The sequence below is a fragment of the Oncorhynchus mykiss genome, chromosome 19, assembly GCF_057628025.1.
Source record: "Oncorhynchus mykiss isolate SJ-2025 chromosome 19, ASM5762802v1, whole genome shotgun sequence".
NCBI lineage: Eukaryota > Metazoa > Chordata > Actinopteri > Salmoniformes > Salmonidae > Oncorhynchus > Oncorhynchus mykiss.
In genome coordinates this window covers 14,411,980-14,432,924 of record NC_143040.1, presented here as the reverse complement: position 1 = coordinate 14,432,924, position 20,945 = coordinate 14,411,980, and the positions used below count along the sequence as shown (strand labels likewise).

The window sequence follows — 20,945 nt, the reverse complement described above, 5'->3', positions numbered from 1 at the left end:
TTGACCAACAGGGGAAGACATGACTCCAGTCTCCTAGATAGCATCTTGGTGACCAGTTTACAATCTGTGTTAAGGAGAGAGATAGGTCTATAGGAGGCGCACTTTAGCGGGTTTTTCCCTTTCTTGTGAATTACTGTAATCACTGTTTGAGAGAGAGACTTCTTGAAAGCAGTTGTCCTCCCCTGCTTTTTTAAGTTCCTCCATAAGGTAGGGGACCAACAGCTCCTTAAATTCTTTATAGAACTCTGGTGGGAAGCCATCCTCCCCAGGAGATTTATTAGAAGGTAAGCATTTAATTGTTGACACAGAAGGGGATGTGTCTACTTATCAAAATTGCAGTTCCTCTTCCTTTGGAGTTAAAAGAGGACTCAAAAACTTGTCATACCCATTCCCTCTTTAGTTTCACTGTCTGTAAGATGTGTTTCTTGTAAAAACACAATGTCAGCCTTTCATTTCTTAAGTTATGTATAGACTCTCTTCCTCTTAATCGGGCTGTTAAGACCTTTTGCATTGAATGTGACATATTTTAGTGGATTAAGCATAGGTTGGGTTTCAAATATATATACCCGAATGGTAATCCCTGATATGTAAATAGTCAGGTAATGTTTCAGAAGAAATGTATTTGTTTCTGGCCATTTTGAGCCTGTAATCGAACCCACAAATGCTGATGCTCCAGATACTCAACTAGTCTAAAGAATGACAGTTTTATTGTTGCTTTAATCAGGACAACAGTTTTCAGCTGTGCTAACATACAGTTGAAGTCGGAAGTTTACATACACCTCAGCCAAATACATTTAAACTTAGTTTTTCACAATTCCTGACATTTAATCCTAGTAAAAAATTTGGCGTCTTAGGTCAGTTAGGATCACCACTTTATTTTAAGAATGTGAAATGTCAGAATAATAGTAGAGACAATGATTTATTTAAGCTTTTATTTCTTTCATCACATTCCCAGTGGGCCAGAAGTTTACATACACTCAATTAGTATTTGGTAGCATTGCCTTTAAATTGTTTAACTTGAGTCAAACGTTTCGGGTAGCCTTCCACAAGTTTCCCACAATAAGTTGGGTGAATTTTGGCCCATTCCTCCTGACAGAGCTGAGGTAACTGAGTTAGGCTTGTAGGCCTCCTTGCTCGCACACACTTTTTCAGTTCTGCCCACAAATGTTCTATAGGATGGAGGTCAGGGCTTTGTGATGGCCACTCCAATACCTTGACTTTGTTGTCCTTAAGCCATTTTTCCACAACTTTGGAAGTATGCTTTGGGTCATTGTCCATTTGGAAGACCCATTTGCGACCAAGCTTTAACTTCCTGACTGATGTCTTGAGATGTTGCTTCAATATATCCACATCATTTTCTTTCCTCATGATGCCATCTATTTTGTGAAGTGCACCAGTCCATCCTGCAGCAAAGCACCCCCACAACATGATGCCACAACCGTGCTTCACTGTTGGGATGTTGTTCTTCGGCTTGCAAGCCTCCCCCTTTTTCCTCCAAACAAAGCGATGGTCATTATGGCCAAACAGTTCTATTTTTGTTTCATCAGACCAGAGGACATTTCTCCAAAAAGTACGATCTTTGTCCCCATGTGCAGTTGCAAACTGGAGTCTGGCTTTTTTATGGAGGTTTTGGAGCAATGGCTTCTTCCTTGCTGAGCGGCCTTTCAGGTTATGTCGATATAGGACTCGTTTTACTGTGGATATAGATACTTTTGTACCTGTTTCTTCCAGCATCTTCACAAGGTCCTTTGCTGTTGTTCTGGGATTGATTTGCACTTTTCGCACCAAAGTACGTTCATCTCTAGGAGACAGAGCGCGTCTCCTTCCTGAGCGGTATGATGCCTGCGTGGTCCCATGGTGTTTATACTTGCGTACTATTGTTTCTACAGATGAATGTGGTACCTTCAGGCATTTAGTATTTGCTCCCAAGGATGAATCAGACTTGTGGAGGTCTACAATTGTTTTTCTGAGGTCTTGGCTGATTTCTTTCGATTTTCCCATGATGTCAAGCAAAGAGGCATTGAGTTTGAAGGTATGCCTTGAAATACATCTACAGGTACACCTCCAATTGACTCAAATTATGTCAATTAGCCTATCAGAAGCTTCTAAAGCCATGACATAATTTTCAGAAATTTTCCAAGCTGTTTAAAGGCACAGTCAACTTACTGTATGTAAACTTCTGACCCACTGAATTGTGATACAGTGAATGATAGGTGAAATAATCTGTTAACAATTGTTGGATAAATTACTTGTGTCATGCACAAAGTAGATGTCCTAACCAACTTGCCAAACTATAGTTTGCAAACAAGAAATTTGTGGAGTGGTTGAAAATTAGTTTTAATGACTCCAACCTATGTGTATGTAAACTTCCGACTTCAGCTGTAATTGCAAAAGGGTTTTCTAATGATAATTTAGCCTTTTAAAATCATAAACTTTGATTAGCTAACACACCGTGCCATTGGAACACAGGAGTGATGGTTGCTGATAATGGACCTCTGTACGCCTATGTAGATATTCCATAAACAATCTGCCATTTCCAGCTACAATATTCATTTACAACATTAAGAATGTCTACACTGTATTTCTGAACAATTTGATGTTATTTTAATAGACAAAACATTTGCTTTTCTTTCAAAAACAAGACATTTCTGATTGACCCCAAACCTTTGAACAGTAGTGTACATCATGAAGGTATTACTGTATGTTTGCTTTGTACTTCGTAAAACACCATTGATGGATGGGGTCAAATTAACCTCCCCTTTATTTCCAGGACCTACTTGGCAAAGCAGAACCAGACTTTCCAACAGGAGTTTTGGGAACAGCAGCATTCAAAGAGACAGACAGCCCATAGACGTGGACCAAGACGATGTCTCTCCATCAAAGCATATGGATGCTACAAGTGATGAGGTAAGTTCCAATTTCATGCTCTCACAGAGTTATGTCTGTTTTAGTCTCGGACCCAGACACTTCCTTCCGCCTGGGGATGAGGTTATGTCTGAATAGACGTGTATGTCAGCACATTATAACTAGTGATGTAGTGGTTAAAAATATGGTTGGTAAACGATGATCGCCGTACACAGTGATTAAAGCAACACTCCCTATACTTTCAATGCATTTTTGTGCCAAAGGGTTGTAAAGTCATGTGTAAAATACAAAAAGGGGAGTTTACCCTCCACTACACCACTGATTATAACACAATAACAACAAGACAACTACTATGAATTTCACTAAATCCCCTTGTCATGCCCATATCTCCATTCAGTAGATAGTGTATGCTCTGTCTCACTCACTCATCTCTCCCACTTAACCCCATCAGCAGTCAGCAGAGACAGAGGAAGGGGAACCAGACCTGCTGATCATCAAGGATGAGGGGGAAGCAGATGACCAGGACTCTAGGATCAGCCACCCAGACAGAACAGTGGAGGTCAGCAGAGAGCCAACCACCCAACCGGCAGCAGACCCTGCCTTCCAGCCCAGAGGCAACAACATCAACACAGCTATGGAGGTCAGTGGATCTGAGGCCATTCTCCTCCAGTCAGAAACAGGGAATGTGAACCAGGGACCACAGCAACACACAGGATTTAAACCCAGAGCAGAGAGACAGAGTCTGGACACAAAGTGTGACATGAACGGGGGCCTCAATCTCCTAAGAGATTCTTTAAACCAGGTGTGGAGAGAGGCAGTAGCGACTAACGATGGCACCTCTGCTGCTCACAATAAAGTAATGGACCTAGGGAGTGGCCCAGTAGGCCCAGAAACACAGACTAGCTCAGACATAGAAATGAGAAGTGTAGGGTTAGAAAACCACAGGTTTTCCCCCAAGTCATTCCATTCTTCATCAGAACATGTGATAGTGATTGACTCTGTATCCAGTGGACAGCAGGTAGATAGAGATTTTGAGTGGGGTCAGGTGAGCTAACGTGTGCTAATGTTATTAGCATGATAGTTGTAAGTAACAGCGAACTTTCCAGGACATAGACATCTAACTGCACTGTCCAATTTACAGTAGCTTTCACAGTGAAAAAAATACTTAAAAACTCGGCAACTGGTTTGATACATTCACCTCTGAAGGTAAATAATGTACTTACATTCAGTAATCTTGCTCTGATTTGTCATCACGAAGGTCCCAGAGATAAAATGTAGCATAGTTTTGTTTGATAAGAATACAGTTTTATATTCAAATGTGGGGACTGGGTTCTACAGTTTGAAGCCTTGCTGTCTCTGGCTCCACACCCACCCCACCCGGCCATCTAGATGTTTGAAGTTAGTGTATATGCTAATGATCCATCATGTATGACATTCCTGGTAGTGTGTAAACAAAACATTTTTATGACCATATAGTTTTTGTATGTTCTCTATAGTTATGTACTTGAAAATGTATCAATTGACCAATTCGGCACATTTGGGCAGACTTGATACAAAATATTGTCCGGTATTGTAATGCTTCACTGGATCAATCTGAAACTTTGCACACACACTGCTTCCATCTAGGGAACAAAATCTAAATTGCGCCAAAACTAAAAAATATGATATTATGGCCTTTCTCTTGCATTTCAAAGATGATGGAACAAAATAATACATAGAAAACACATGTTTTTTTGTTTGTATTATTTTTTACCAGATCTAATGTGTTATATTCTCCTATATTCATTTCACATTTACACAAACTTCAAAGTGTTTCCTTTCAAATGGTATCAAGTATATGCATATCTTTGCTTCAGGTCCTGAGCTCCAGGCAGTTAGATTTGGGTATGTCATTTTAGACGAAAATTTTAAAAAGGGCCAGATCCTTAAGAGTTTTAAGATCCAGTGCATTCAGACGGTATTCAGACCCCTTTCCTTTTTCCATTTTGTTACGTTACTCCCTTATTCTAAAATTGAATAAATAGTTTTCCCCCCTCATCAATCTACACACAATAATACCCCATAATGACAAAGCGAAAACAGGTTTTTAGAATTTTTGCAAATGTAATACAAATGAAAAAACAAAATAGCTTGTTTACGTACAGTTGAAGTTGGAAGTTTACATACACCTTATCCAAATACATTTAAACTCAGTTTTTCACTATTCCTGACATTTAATCATATAAAAAAAATCCCTGTTTTAGGTCAGTTAGGATCACCACTTTATTTTAGTTATGTGAAATGTCAGAATAATTGTAGAGAGAATGATTTCTTTCAGCTTTTATTTCTTTCATAACATTCCCAGTTGGTCAAAAGTTTACATACACTCAATTAGTATTTGGTAGCATTGCCTTTAAATTGTTTAACTTGGGTCAAATGTTTTGGGTAGCCGTCCACAAGCTTCCCACAATTAGTTGGGTGAATTTTGACCCATTCCTCCTGACAGAGCTGGTGTAACTGAGTCAGGTTTGTAGTCCTCCTTGTTCGCACACGCTTTTTCAGTTCTGCCCACAAATTTTCTATGGGATTGAGGTCTGGGCTTTGTGATGGCCATTTCAATAACTTGACTTTGTTGTCCTTAAGCCATATTGCCAGAACTTTGGAAGTATGCTTGGGGTCATTGTCCATTTAGAAGGCCCATTTGCGACCAAGCTTTAACTTCATGACTGATGTCTTGAGATATTGCTTCAACATATTTCACCTAATTTTCTTTCCTCATGATGCCATCTATTTTGTGAAGTGCACTAGTCCCTAAAGCAGCAAAGCACCCCTACAACATGATGCTGTCACCCCCCGTGCTTCACGGTTGGGATGGTGTTCTTCGGCTTGCAAGCCTCCCCTGTTTTCCCCCAAACATAACGATGGTCATTATTGCCAAACAGTTCTATTTTTGTTTCATCAGACCAGAGGACATTTCTCCGAAAATTACGATCTTTGTCCCCATGTGCAGTTGCGAACCGTAGTCTGGCTTTATTATGGCGCTTTTGGAGCTGTGGTTTCTTCCTTGGTGAGCGGCCTTTCAGGTTATGTCGATATAGGACTCGTTTTACTGTGGATATAGATATAGTTTCCTCCGGCATCTTCACAAGGTTCTTTGCTGTTGTTCTGGGATTGATTTGCACTATTCGCACCAAAGTATGTTCATCTCTAAGAGACAGAACGTGTCTCCTTCCTGAGAGGTATGATGCCTGCGTGGTCCCATGGTGTTAATACTTGCATACTTTTGCTTGTACAGATGAACGTGGTACCTTCAGGCATTTGGAAATTGCTCCCAAGGATGAACCAGACTTGTGGAGGTCTACAATTTGTTTTCTGAGGTCTTGGCTGATTTCTTTTAGATTTTTCCCATGATGTCAAGCAAAGAGGCTCTGAGTTTGAAGGTAGGCCTTGAAATACATCTACAGGTACACCTCCAATTGACTCAAATGATGTCAATTAGCCTATCAGAAGCTTCTAAAGCCATGACATAATTTTCTGGAATTTTCCAAGCTGTTTAAAGGCACCGTCAACTTAGTGTATGTAAACTTCTGACCCACTGGAATTGTGATACAGTGAATTATAAGTGAAATAATCTGTCTGTAAACATTTGTTGGATAAATTACTTGTGTCATGCACAACATAGATTTTACCGACTTGCCAAAACTATACTTTGCTAACAAGAAATTTGTGGAGTGGTTGAAAAACTAGTTTTAATGACTCCAACCTATGTGTATGTAAACTTCCGACTTCAACTGTAAGTATTCAGACCCTTTGCTATGAGACTCGAAATTGAGCTCTGGTGCTTCCTGTTTCTATTGATCATCCTTGAGATGTTTCTACAACTTGATTGGAGTCCACCTGGGGTAAATTCAATTGATTGGACTTGATTTGTTAAGACACACACCTGTCTATATAAGGTCCCACAGTTGACAGTGCATGTTAGATCAAAAACCAAGCCATGAAGTCGAAGGATTTGTCTGTAGAGCTCCGAGATAGGATTGTATCAAGGCACAGATCTGGGGAAGGGTACCAAAACATTTCTGAAGCCTTGAATGTCCCCAAGAACACAGTGGCCTCCATCATTCTTAAATGGAAGAAGTTTGGAACCACCAAAACTCTTCCTAAATCTGGCCAGCCGGCCAAACTGAGCAATCGGGGGAGAAAGGCCTTGGTCAGGGAGGTGACCAACAACCTGATGTTCCTCTTTGGAGATGGGAGAACCTTGCAGAAGGACAACCATCTCTGCAGCACTCCACCAATCAGGCCTTTATGATAGAGTGACCAGACGGAAGCCTCTCCTCAGTAAAAGGCACATGACAGCCTGCTTGGAGTTTGCCAAAAGGCACCTAAAGGACTCTCAGAACACAATAACCAATATTCTCTGGTCTGATGAAACCAAGATTGAACTCTATGGACTTTATGCCAAGCGTCACGTCTGGAGGAAACCTGGCACCATCCCTACGATGAAACATAGTGGTGGCAGCATCATGCTGTGGGGATGTTTTTCAGCGGCACTGGGGAGACTAGTCAGGCTTGAGGGAAAGATGAACGGAGCAAAGTACAGATAGATCCTTGATGAAAACCTGCCCCAGAGCGCTCAGGACCACAGACTGGGGCGAAGGTTCACCTTCCAACAGGACAACTACCCTAAGCACACAGCCAAGACAACGCAGGAGTGTCTTCGGGACAAGTCTCTGAATGTCCTTGAGTGGCACAGTCAGAGCCCAGACTTGAACCCACATAAGTGGATCTGCAGAGAAGAATGGAAGAAACTCCCCAAATACAGGTGTGCCAAGCTTGTAGCATCATACCCAAGAAGACTCAATGCTGTGATTGCTGGTAAAGGTGCTTCAACAAAGTACTGAGTAAAGGGTCTGAATACTTATGTGAATGTGATATCAGTTCTTTTTTTTTGTTGCAAAATGTCTGAAGAACCTGCTTTTGCTTTGTTATTATGGGGTATTGTGTGTAGATTGATGAGGAGACTGAATATCCACGGGGTAACCATGGTAACAGTCTGATGTTTAGGCATGTAGAAAGCATATGCTCTGTTTCACTCACTCATCTCTCTCACTTAACCCCAGCAGACAGAGGAAGGGCAACCAGACCTGCTGATCATCAAGGTGGAGGGAGAAGCAGATGACCAGGACTCTAGGATCAGCCACCCAGCTAGAACAGTGGAGGGCAGCAGAGAACTAACCACCCAACCGGCAGCAGCCACCACAGAGGACTCCGCCTTCCAGCTCAGTGGCCCCAGAGGCAACAACAACTACAACACCGCTATGGAGGTCAGTGGATCTGACGTCGTCCTTGGCTTTTCCCCCAAGTCATACCATTCCTCATCAGAACATGTGATAGTGATTGACTCTGTATCCAGTGGGCAGCAGGTAGATAGAGATTTTGAGTGGGGTCAGGTGGGTACATCTACTACACCACAGGTCAATGGGTCTGGAAATAAGCAGGGAGTGGGAGTGTTTAACAGAAACGCACCATCAATTCACCCTGTACACCACAAATCAATGAGAGACAACACTATGCAGTTGGTTTCACCCGGATTCCGTCCCACAGAGATAAATACAAGCACCCGTCTTGACGCAGGAAATACAGGTGAGGCCAATAAAGCTAGTTTGCGCTCATTGGCAAGCCTCCATAGACACTCTGAAATACCAGGAAGAGGAGCTCAACAACCAGCTCATACCTCACTTCCTGTTGGCCATTTTAGACCAAGCGCCACAACTTCCTCTCACTCAAGTAATCTTGCTAATCACATTAGACCTGGCACCATAGAACGGCCGTACGGTTGCCCGAGCTGCCATAAGAAGTTTGTTCACGAGAGTGACTTGCGGCAGCACGTCGTCATCCACACCAGAAAGCGGGTGTTCGCCTGCACCTTGTGTGAGAAGAGCTTTGTGTCCCCCAGCAAGCTCCAAGTGCACCAGAACGTCCACACTGGGGAGAAGCCCTTCAGTTGTGCACAGTGTGGGCGCAGGTTCTCCCAATCCAGCAATCTGAATAGACATCAGAAGCTTCATCATTGAAAACTGACACAGAAGCAAGAGATTCCTATTGTTGGGTTCTGAGAATATGAAATATACATTTCACAGAGGGGGAGAGGGTAATGTATAACAGTTACATTATGTCAGGATATGTCACAGAGGGGGAGAGGGTAATGTATAACGTTTACATTATGTCAGGATATGTTATTGTTAGCCATCAGGGATCCTATGGAAGGGGTCCTCTGGGAGGAGAAGAGACACAGTCTGGTACCAGGCACCATGACAGCCGTGAGTTGGGCAGGGAAGCGATCACATGTGGCAGGCATTGATAAGGGGAGAGAGCTTTGCATTAGGCATCAAGGGGGCTGAGGTCATCACTTCGTATTCCTGTCGAACCTTAACAGATGTCAGGGTTGGAGACAAGGAGGAGTGCATCTAAACTGGAGTATATAAACTTGTTGGTGGAAACATGTTTTGTCTGAATGCAGCTGTATTTGTCCTCTGGGAGAATAAACTTGGTTCAGCTTTCATAGTGTCTGTTGAGTTGTTTACTCTGAGAATTAGAACCTAACACTATTGAAAAAAACTGTTATAGCAATATCATGAGTTCAAATGTCATTGGTTCTAACATAGTCGTATGTCTGCAGGATGTTTGCCCTGGTCTCATACGTCTACAATACAACGTGATTCATATTTACATTATCTACAAAGACTGTTACGTTTTCTTGGCTTCTTTAAGGCCAACAGCATCACTCACATTGACTGTTAAGGTTGATCATGGTTGTGTTCTTCTAATAATACTGTGTGCGTCACACTAAAGTTATAGCAGATACTGAAATTCTACTGTGAGACTGAAAAAGTTATGTTCTTCTGTAACAATTTGACCAATGGCTGTTGCTGTTTATTCATTAAATCCAATAATTCCATCAATAAATAATATTTTTCAAAGAATTCCATGGTGCTTCTTGACCCTAAATACGCCTATTGATGTCACCTGTTAAATCCACTTCAATCAGTGTAGATGAAGGGGAGGAGGCAGGCTAAATAAGTTGTTTTTTAGCATTGAGACAATTGAGACATGGATTGTGTTTGTGTGTCATCCAGAGAGTGAATTGGCACGACATAAACCGGACCCATCTGTTACTCTCTGGCCGTCCGGCCGACTGGTCCTATCTGGCCAGCCGGCTGGTCCTATCTGGCTGTCCGGCCGACTGGTCCTATCTGGCCGACTGGTCCTATCTGGCCAGCCGACTGGTCCTATCTGTCCAGCTCATCAGGCCTGTGTCAGGAATAGAGCGAGAGAGCCAGAGGAGGGGAGAAAGTTGGGAAGGAGAGAGGGTGATGTCAAAGTAGATAGGGCTGACAGACTAACATCCCACTGGGCCCTGACTGACTTCTAGTTTTGATTAACATTTGGTTCAGTTAATTAACATGAAATCAACCAAAAAAAGTCACCATGTCATTGGATTTAGGTTGAAAGTTTGGTGAAAAAAAGACTAAATGCTTACGTTGATGACTTTCTGTCAGATGTGTGCGTACTGGTAGAGAAGTCAGGTGCAGGAGAGCAGAGATTTGTGAAACAGGCGCACACTTTATTTAGATATAGGACCAGTCGGCCAGACAGATATTGGACCGGTCGGCCAGACAGGTATTGGACCGGTCGGCCAGACAGTTATTGGACCGGTCGGCCAGACAGGTATTGGACCGGTCGTCCGGACAGATATTGGACCGGTCGGCCGTACAGGTGGCGGTGGGGTTATGTTGTGGGCAGGCATAATCTACAGACAACGAACACAATTGCATTTTAACGATGACTATTTCAATGCACAGAGATACCGTGACGAGATCCTAAGGCCCATTGTAGTGCCATTCATCCGCCACCCATCAACTCATGTTTTAGCATAAAGCACGGCCCCATGTTGCAAGTAACTGTACACAATTATTGGAAGCTAAAAATGTTCTTCCATGGCCTGCATAGTGCATACTCACCATGTCACCCATTCAGCAAGTTTGGGATGCTCGGGATCAACAGTGTGTTCCAGTTCCCGCCAATATCCAGCAACACCGCCATTGAAGCAGAGTGGGACAACATTCCACAGGCTACAATCAACAGCCTAATCTACTCTATGCAAAGGATATGTGTCGCGCTGCATGAGGCACATGGTGGTCAGACCAGATACTGAAGGGTTTTCTGATCCACGCCTTTACCTTATTTTTTTAAGGTATCTGAACAACAGATGCATGTCTGTGTTCCCAGTCATGTGAAATCCATAGATTAGGGCCTAATTTAAGTATCTTAATTGACTGATTTACTCATATGAAATTGTTGATTGTTGCGTTTATATTTTTGTTCAGTATAGATTGATCCTATATAGATTGGCCCTATATAGATTGACCCTAAATATATATTGACCCTAAATATACACTCACCGCCCAGTTTATTAGGTACACCACCCCGATCAAGAAAATTGAATGCTCCTACAGACAGTGAATCAGGCAAAGCAGGCAGACAGGCATCGAGGCAATGTTACTGTTCAATTAAACGTTAGAATGGGCAAAAGGAGTGAACTAAGCGACTTTGAGCGTGGTATGATCGTTGATGTCAGGCACACCATCGTTGATGCCAGGTCCAGTATCTCAGAAATGTCCGACCTTTTCACACACGACAGTGTGTAGGGTTTCCCGAGGCTGGAGTGACAAGACAAAAAACTGAGTTACAGAGTAAGGGAAAACTTTAGGGTTGAGGTTCAAGGTGCGAGTTGTCCATTGAAATCTGGCAACTTGGACCTCAACCCTACAGTTCTCCCTCGCTCTGTGTTTTGAGTGTCAGGAGAGGACACTTTTCATCCCAAAGGATTACTCTCCAACAGGTTCCCCAAAGACATGGAAAACGTTAACCATTAGTGGAAAAAACAACTAAAACTGACCCAAGATCAGCATCTAGGGACAACTTAACACTGCTCCACCTGTGACATAATGAAAGGCAGGTGCAGGAGTTTTTCCTCACCACGTGACCAGACCAGGGAACACCTCCTGGCCCTAGATTTAAGGGGAATGGCTCGGCTTCACACTAGTGGGGTTTTCATATGAAAACTAGGTCTATGTGTTTTGAACCGTTTGAATGGTTTCCACATTGAACACTACCCTCTCTGTGTAGTGGTAGTGTTTTCAGTTCAACTGTCTTGATGCTTGGTCCAGAGTGGACTGATAATGTATAAGTTATGACAAGTAAATATTTTAAACATCCTTATGAATGTGTATAGGTGAACAGTAATTAAAAAATCATTTCCATTTGCCTGTCAACAATATACTTTAGATTTACTATCAGATTGATAGGCTGTAAAGATGTTGATGGAATTCATATATATGAATAGTAGGCTAGTCTGTCATACTGTTGTAATTTACTTTTCTTTCAAGTCAATTAACTGTTTGTCGTTTATTTCTATTAGAAATACCAGAAATAGTTAAATGCTTTATTTTAGAAAAATCATGAAATATTGTTTACACCAGAAAACATGTTTATTATGGAGCTCCAACATTGTTGTTATTGTGGAGCACTCCTATACAGTAGGTGGCGGTGTCCAACTTTCAAGTCCAGCATATGATTACATTACTGTGATGAGGAACAGGAAAAATCATCTCACCAGCGAGCTACAAACAAAGCTAGCTAGCTATCCATGTTTAGTTTCTGATATTATTGTATTTGTTTGAATAGCTTGCTAGATACTCATAATATAGAAAACACAAAGACTGTTTTCATATTGAAAAGGGACCAAAAGCGTCGGGGGACAATGTCGGGTTCCGTGGTCGAGTTCCAGGCGCAGATAGCCTCAATCATGGAGGTGCTAGCCAACGCGGCTGTAGCCGAAATCTGCAAAGTTGTTGACGATGGCTATGCGGTTGTACACCTGAAGATGTCCCAAAGCCACAAGGAGAACGAATTTCTCCGGAGGAAAATGAAATTGATGGAACTTCAGATCGCTAGGTTTCGGGCTGAGAGAACAAAGTCTTCAGAGGGGTCCGTCCACAATCGCTTCCATGGAATACGCCTCCTAAACAGACACAACCATCGTGAGACGGCAACGACAGGTTGGTGATGATGATGCATTTGACACTGTGCACGTATTTTAAATTAAATTACAGATTACCGACCATTTCGAATCCCACCGCACCTTCTCCGCTATGCAATCTGGTTTCCGAGCCACGCTCAAAGTCCTAAACGACATTATAACCGCAATCGATAAGAAACAATACTGTGCAGCCGTATTCATCGACCTGGCCAAAGCTTTCGACTCTGTCAATCACCACATTCTTATTGGCAGACAACAGCCTTGGTTTCTCAAATGATTGCATCGTCTGGTTCACCAACTACTTCTCTGATAGAGTTCAGTGTGTCAAATCGGAGGGCCTGTTGTCCGGGTCCTCTGACAGTCTCTATGACCCCCAGGGTTCAATTCTCGGGCTGACTCTCTTCTCTGTATACATCAATGATGTCGCTCATTCTGCTGGTGATTCTCTGATCCACCTCTACACAGACGACACCATTCTGTATACTTCTGGCCCCTCCTTGGACACTGTATTAACTAAACTACAGATGAGCTTCAATGCCATACAACTCTCCTTCCTTGACCTCCAACTGCTCTTAAATGCAAGTAAAACTAAATGCATGCTGTTCAACCGATCGCTGCCCGCATCTGCCTGTCCGTCCAGCATCACTACTCTGGACGGTTCTGACTTAGAATATGTGGACAACTACAAATACCTAGGCGTCTGGTTAGACTGTAAACTCTCCTTCCAGTCTCACATTAAACATCTCCAATCCAAAAAATAAATCTAGAATCGGCTTCCTATTTCGCAACAAAGCATCCCTCACTCATGCTGCCAAACATACCCTCGTAAAACTGACCATCCTACCGATCCTCGACTTCGGCTACATCATTTACAAAATAGCCTCCAACACTCTACTCAAAAAATTGGATGCAGTCTATCACAGTGCCATCCGTTTTGTCACCAAAGCCCCATATACAACCCACCACTGCGACTTGTACACTTTCGTTGGCTGGCCCTCGCTTCATACTCGTCAGCTAACCCACTGGCTCCAGGTCATCTACAAGACCCTGCTAGGTAAAGTCCCCCCTTATCTCAGCTCACTGGTCACCATAGCAGCACCCACCTGTAGCACGCGCTCCAGCAGGTATGTCTCACTGGTCATCCCCCCCAAAGCCAATTCTTATTTTGACCGCCTTCCAGTTCTCTGCTGCCAATGACTGGAACGAACTGCAAAAATCGCTGAAGCTTTAAGCACCAGCTGTCAGAGCAGCTCACAGATCACTAAACCTGTACATAGCCCATCTGTAAATAGCCCATCCACTAACCTCATCCCCATGCTGTATTTATTTATTTATCTTGCTCCTTTGCACCCCAGTATCTCTACTTGCACATTCATCTTCTGCACATTCTACCATTCCAGTGTCTAATTGCTATATTGTAATTACTTCGCCACCATGGTCTATTTATTGCCTTACCTCCCTTGTCCTACCTCATTAGCACTCACTGTATACATACTTTTTCTACTGTATTATTGACTGTATGTTTGTTAATTCCATTTGTATCTCAGTGTTGTTTGTGTCAAACTGCTTAGCTTTATCTTGGCCAGGTCGCAGTTGCAAATGAGAACTTGTTCTCAACTAGCCTACCTGGTTAAATAAAGGTGAAATAAATAAAAAATTAAATTAAACATGAATCTTCAATTTGACCCCATCCATCAATTGTGTTTTACAAAGTTCAAAGCTAGTATAATACAGCCATGATTTATGTACTGTCAATACAGTTCGGCCTAGATGTAATTATTGAGATCCACCTCAAGAGGCTGAAGAAATTTGGCTTGGCCCCAAAGACCTTCATAAACCTACAGATGCACCATTGAGAGCATCCTTCCGGACTGTATCACCACCTGGTACTGCTATTGCACCGTCTGCAACCGCAGGGCTCTCTAGAGGGTGGTGCGGTTAGCCCAACGTATTTCCGGGGGCACCCTTGCCAGGACATCTACAGCACAGGTGTCACAGGAAGGCCAAGAAGAATATCAAGGACCTCAGCCAGCTGAGCCTGTTCACTCACTACCATCTAGAAGGTGGAGACTTTACAGGTGCATCAAAGCAGGGAACGAGAGACTGAAAAACTGCTTTTATCTCCAGGCCATCAGACTGTCCCCACTAGACTGCCTCCGCCCAGTACCCTGCCCTGAACTTAGTCACTTTAACCACTAGGCTACGCTGCCGCCCCTAGTCATTGTTACTAGCCCGGCTACCACCCAATACTCTACCCTGCACCTTAGTGACTGCTGCCCTAGTCATTAAACACTGGTCACTTTAATAATGTTTACATACTGTTTTACCCACTTTTATGGATGTAATGTATTCTAGTTAAGGCTCATCCTATATAACTACTACTGTACCTACCTTTTCTACTCATATACTGTCTATAGGTATACTGTCTATAGGTATGTCTATAGGTTACAGTAGGTATTACTGCCCTGATGGAGCTAGAAACACAAGCATTTCACTGTGTTACAGTAGGTATTACTGCCCTGATGGAGCTAGAAACATAGGCATTTCACTGTGTTACAGTAGGTATTACTGCCCTGATGGAGCTAGAAACACAAGCATTTCACTGTTACAGTAGGTATTACAGCCCTGATGGAGCTAGACACACAAGCATTTCACTGTGTTACAGTAGGAATTACTGCCCTGATGGAGCTAGAAACACAAGCATTTCACTGTCTTACAGTAGGTATTACTGCCCTGATGGAGCTAGACACACAAGCATTTCACTGTGTTACAGTAGGTATTACTGCCCTGATGGAGCTAGAAACAAGCATTTCACTGTGTTACAGTAGGTATTACTGCCCTGATGGAGCTAGACACACAAGCATTTCACTGTGTTACAGTAGGTATTACTGCCCTGATGGAGCTAGAAACAAGCATTTCACTGTGTTACAGTAGGTATTACTACCCTGATGGAGCTAGAAACATAAGCATTTCGCTGTGTTACAGTAGGTATTACTGCCCTGATGGAGCTAGAAACACAAGCATTTCACTGTGTTACAGTAGGTATTACTGCCCTGATGGAGCTAGAAACGCAAGCATTTCACTGTGTTACAGTAGGTATTACTGCCCTGATGGAGCTAGAAACACAAGCATTTCACTGTGTTACAGTAGGTATTACTGCCCTGATGGAGCTAGAAACAAGCATTTCACTGTGTTACAGTAGGTATTACTGCCCTGATGGAGCTAGAAACACAAGCATTTCACTGTGTTACAGTAGGTATTACTGCCCTGATGGAGCTAGACACACAAGCATTTCACTGTGTTACAGTAGGTATTACTGCCCTGATGGAGCTAGAAACACAAGCATTTCACTGTGTTACAGTAGGTATTACTGCCCTGATGAAGCTAGAAACACAAGCATTTCACTGTGTTACAGTAGGTATTACTGCCCTGATGGAGCTAGAAACATAAGCATTTCACTGTTACAGTAGGTATTACAGCCCTGATGGAGCTAGACACACAAGCATTTCACTGTGTTACAGTAGGAATTACTGCCCTGATGGAGCTAGAAACACAAGCATTTCACTGTCTTACAGTAGGTATTACTGCCCTGATGGAGCTAGACACACAAGCATTTCACTGTGTTACAGTAGGTATTACTGCCCTGATGGAGCTAGAAACAAGCATTTCACTGTGTTACAGTAGGTATTACTGCCCTGATGGAGCTAGACACACAAGCATTTCACTGTGTTACAGTAGGTATTACTGCCCTGATGGAGCTAGAAACAAGCATTTCACTGTGTTACAGTAGGTATTACTGCCCTGATGGAGCTAGAAACACAAGCATTTCACTGTGTTACAGTAGGTATTACTGCCCTGATGGAGCTAGACACACAAGCATTTCACTGTGTTACAGTAGGTATTACTGCCCTGATGGAGCTAGAAACACAAGCATTTCACTGTGTTACAGTAGGTATTACTGCCCTGATGAAGCTAGAAACACAAGCATTTCACTGTGTTACAGTAGGTATTACTGCCCTGATGGAGCTAGAAACATAAGCATTTCACTGTTACAGTAGGTATTACAGCCCTGATGGAGCTAGACACACAAGCATTTCACTGTGTTACAGTAGGAATTACTGCCCTGATGGAGCTAGAAACACAAGCATTTCACTGTCTTACAGTAGGTATTACTGCCCTGATGGAGCTAGACACACAAGCATTTCACTGTGTTACAGTAGGTATTACTGCCCTGATGGAGCTAGAAACAAGCATTTCACTGTGTTACGGTAGGTATTACTGCCCTGATGGAGCTAGACACACAAGCATTTCACTGTGTTACAGTAGGTATTACTGCCCTGATGGAGCTAGAAACAAGCATTTCACTGTGTTACAGTAGGTATTACTACCCTGATGGAGCTAGAAACATAAGCATTTCGCTGTGTTACAGTAGGTATTACTGCCCTGATGGAGCTAGAAACACAAGCATTTCACTGTGTTACAGTAGGTATTACTGCCCTGATGGAGCTAGAAACGCAAGCATTTCACTGTGTTACAGTAGGTATTACTGCCCTGATGGAGCTAGAAACACAAGCATTTCACTGTGTTACAGTAGGTATTACTGCCCTGATGGAGCTAGAAACAAGCATTTCACTGTGTTACAGTAGGTATTACTGCCCTGATGGAGCTAGAAACACAAGCATTTCACTGTGTTACAGTAGGTATTACTGCCCTGATGGAGCTAGACACACAAGCATTTCACTGTGTTACAGTAGGTATTACTGCCCTGATGGAGCTAGAAACACAAGCATTTCACTGTGTTACAGTAGGTATTACTGCCCTGATGAAGCTAGAAACACAAGCATTTCACTGTGTTACAGTAGGTATTACTGCCCTGATGGAGCTAGAAACATAAGCATTTCACTGTGTTACAGTAGGTATTACTGCCCTGATGGAGCTAGAAACACAAGCATTTCACTGTGTTACAGTAGGTATTACTGCCCTGATGGAGCTAGAAACGCAAGCATTTCACTGTGTTACAGTAGGTATTACTGCCCTGATGGAGCTAGAAACACAAGCATTTCACTGTGTTACAGTAGGTATTACTGCCCTGATGGAGCTAGAAACAAGCATTTCACTGTGTTACAGTAGGTATTACTGCCCTGATGGAGCTAGAAACACAAGCATTTCACTGTGTTACAGTAGGTATTACTGCCCTGATGGAGCTAGACACACAAGCATTTCACTGTGTTACAGTAGGTATTACTGCTCTGATGGTGCTAGAAACACAAGCATTTCACTGTGTTACAGTAGGTATTACTACCCTGATGAAGCTAGAAACACAAGCATTTCACTGTGTTACAGTAGGTATTACTGCCCTGATGGAGCTAGAAACATAAGCATTTCACTGTGTTACAGTAGGTATTACTGCCCTGATGGAGCTAGAAACACAAGCATTTCACTGTTACAGTAGGTATTACTACCCTGATGAAGCTAGAAACACAAGCATTTCACTGTTACAGTAGGTATTACTGCCCTGATGAAGCTAGAAACGCAAGCATTTCGCTACACCTGTGATAACATCTGTAAAATATGTGTACTTGACATGACCAATAAAATAAGATTTGAGGATGTATCATGCTTTCATTGTACTGTCAACACAGCTAGGATTCTTCTAGCTCTACAGACACATAACATACATCATGAACATATGTTTGCTTGGTACTTTGTAAAACAACATTGATGGATGGGGTCAAATTAACCTCCCCATTTATTTCCAGGACCTACTTGGCAAAGCAGAGCCAGACTTTCCAACAGAAGTTTTGGGAACAGCAGCATTCAAAGAGACAGACAGCCCATAGACGTGGACCAAGACGATGTCTCTCCATCAAAGCATATGGATGCTACAAGTGATGAGGTAAGTTCCAATTTTAACAGCCGATTTTAGACTGTCACAGACTTATATCTGTTTTAGTCTCGGACACCAGACACTTCCTTCCGCCTGGGGATGAGGTTATGTCTGAATAGACATATATATACCAGCACATTATAACTAGTGATGTAGTGGTTAAAAATATGGATGGTAAACGATGATCGCCGTACACAGTGATTAAAGCAACACTCCCTATACTTTCAATGCATTTTTGTGCCAAAGGGTTGTAAAGGCATGTGTAACATACAGAAGGTGGAGTTTACCCTCCACTACACCACAGATTATAAGACAATAACAACAAGACAACTACTATGAATTTCACTAAATCCCATGTCATGCCCATATCTCCATTCAGTAGATAGTGTATGCTCTCTCACTCACTCATCTCTCCCACTTAACCCCATCAGCAGTCAGCAGAGACAGAGGAAGGGGAACCAGACCTGCTGATCATCAAGGTGGAGGGAGAAGCAGGTGACCAGGACTGTAGGTTCAGCCACCCAGCTAGAACAGTGGAGGGCAGCAGAGAACTAACCACCCAACCGGCTGCAGCCACCACAGAGGACCCCGCCTTCCAGTCCAGTGGCCCCAAAGGCAACAACAACAACTACAACAACACCGCTATGGAGGTCAGTGGATCTGACGCCGTCCTCCTCCAATCAGAAACAGGGAATGTGAACCAGGGACCCCAGCAACACACAGGATTTGAACCCAAAGCAGAGAGACAGAGTCTGGACACAAAGTGTGACATGAACGGGGACTTCAATCTCCTAAGAGGTTCTTTAAACCAGGTGTGGAGAGAGGTAGTAGTGACTGATGATGGCTCCTCTGCTGCTCACACTAAAGTAATGGACCTAGGGAGTGGCCCAGTGGGCCCAGAAACACAGACTAGCTCGGCCACAGATATGAGCAGTGTATCTAGTGGCCAGCAGGTAGATAGAGGTTTCGAGTGGGGTCAGGTGAGTACAGCTACTACACCACAGGACAATGGGACTGGAAATAAGCAGGGAGTGGGAGGGTTTAACAGAAACACACCAATGAATCACCACGATTCGATGAGAGACAACACAACGCAATTGGTTTCACCTGGCTTCCGGCCCTCAGAGATAAATACAGGCATTAATCTTGGCACAGGTGAGGCCAACAAAGATAGTTGGTGCTCATTGGCAAACCTCCAGAGACACTCTGAAATACCAGGAAGAGGAGTTCAACAACCAGCTCATACCTCACTTCCTGTCAGCCATTTTAGACCAAGTGCCACAACTTCCTGTCATTTGAGTAATCTTGCCACAGATGTTAGACCTGGCACCGTAGAACGACAGTACGGTTTCCCGAGCTGCCATAAGAAGTTTGTCCACGAGAGTGACTTGCAGCAGCACGCTGTCATCCACACTAGAAAGCGGGGGTTCGCCTGCAACTTCTGTGAGAAGAGCTTTGAGGGCGCCAGCCATCTCCAAATGCACCTAAACGTCCACACTGGCGAGAAGCCCTTCAGTTGTGCACATTGCGGACGCAGGTTCTCCCACACCAGCAATCTGAAAAGACATCAGAAGCTTCATCATTGATAACTGACATGGAACAAGAGATTCCTATTGAAAAAAAGCTGTTATAGAAATAGCATGAGTTCAAACGTCATTGGTTCTAACGTAGTCGTATGTCTGCAGGATGTTTGCCCTGGTCTCATACGTCTACAATACAATGTGGTTCATATTGACATTATCTACAAAGACTGTTACATTTTCTTGGCTTCTTTAAAGGCCAACAGCATCACTCACATTGACTGTTAAGGTTGATCATGGTTGTGTTCTACTAATAATACTGTGTGCGTCACACTAAAGTTATAGCAGATACTGAAATTCTACTGTGAGACTGAAAAACTGTCTGTTCTTCTGTAACAATTTCACCAATGGCTGTAGCTGTTTATTCATTAAATCCAATAATTCCCTCAATAAATAATATTTTTCAAATAATTTCATGTTGCTTCTTGACTCTAAATATATATTCTCACATTGACCCTAAATATATTGTAAGGAAAGGACATTTTTCTTTCAAAATTACAAGTGAATTATTGAGGTCCAGTTTTAGTTT

At 42.9% G+C, this 20,945-nt stretch overlaps 1 protein-coding gene across 5 annotated transcripts in view; it reads left to right on the top strand.

Annotated features, from left to right (window-relative positions):
• Positions 1-20,945, top strand: part of LOC118936484 (uncharacterized) — a 32,854-nt gene that overhangs the window by 10,201 nt on the left and 1,708 nt on the right. The window contains exons 4-6 of one of the 5 annotated variants that reach the window (XM_090210193.1): positions 3,317-3,505; positions 7,968-8,171; positions 19,268-19,486. In XM_090210193.1, coding sequence (XP_090066319.1) covers positions 3,317-3,505; positions 7,968-8,171; positions 19,268-19,486 — 612 coding nt within the window. Of the gene's footprint in view, positions 1-2,770; positions 2,908-3,316; positions 3,506-7,967; positions 9,831-12,515; positions 12,969-18,708; positions 18,846-19,267; positions 19,487-20,945 lie in introns of those variants that run through there. The other 4 variants (XM_090210192.1, XM_090210191.1, XM_090210189.1 and 1 more) reach the window with 4 other exon arrangements.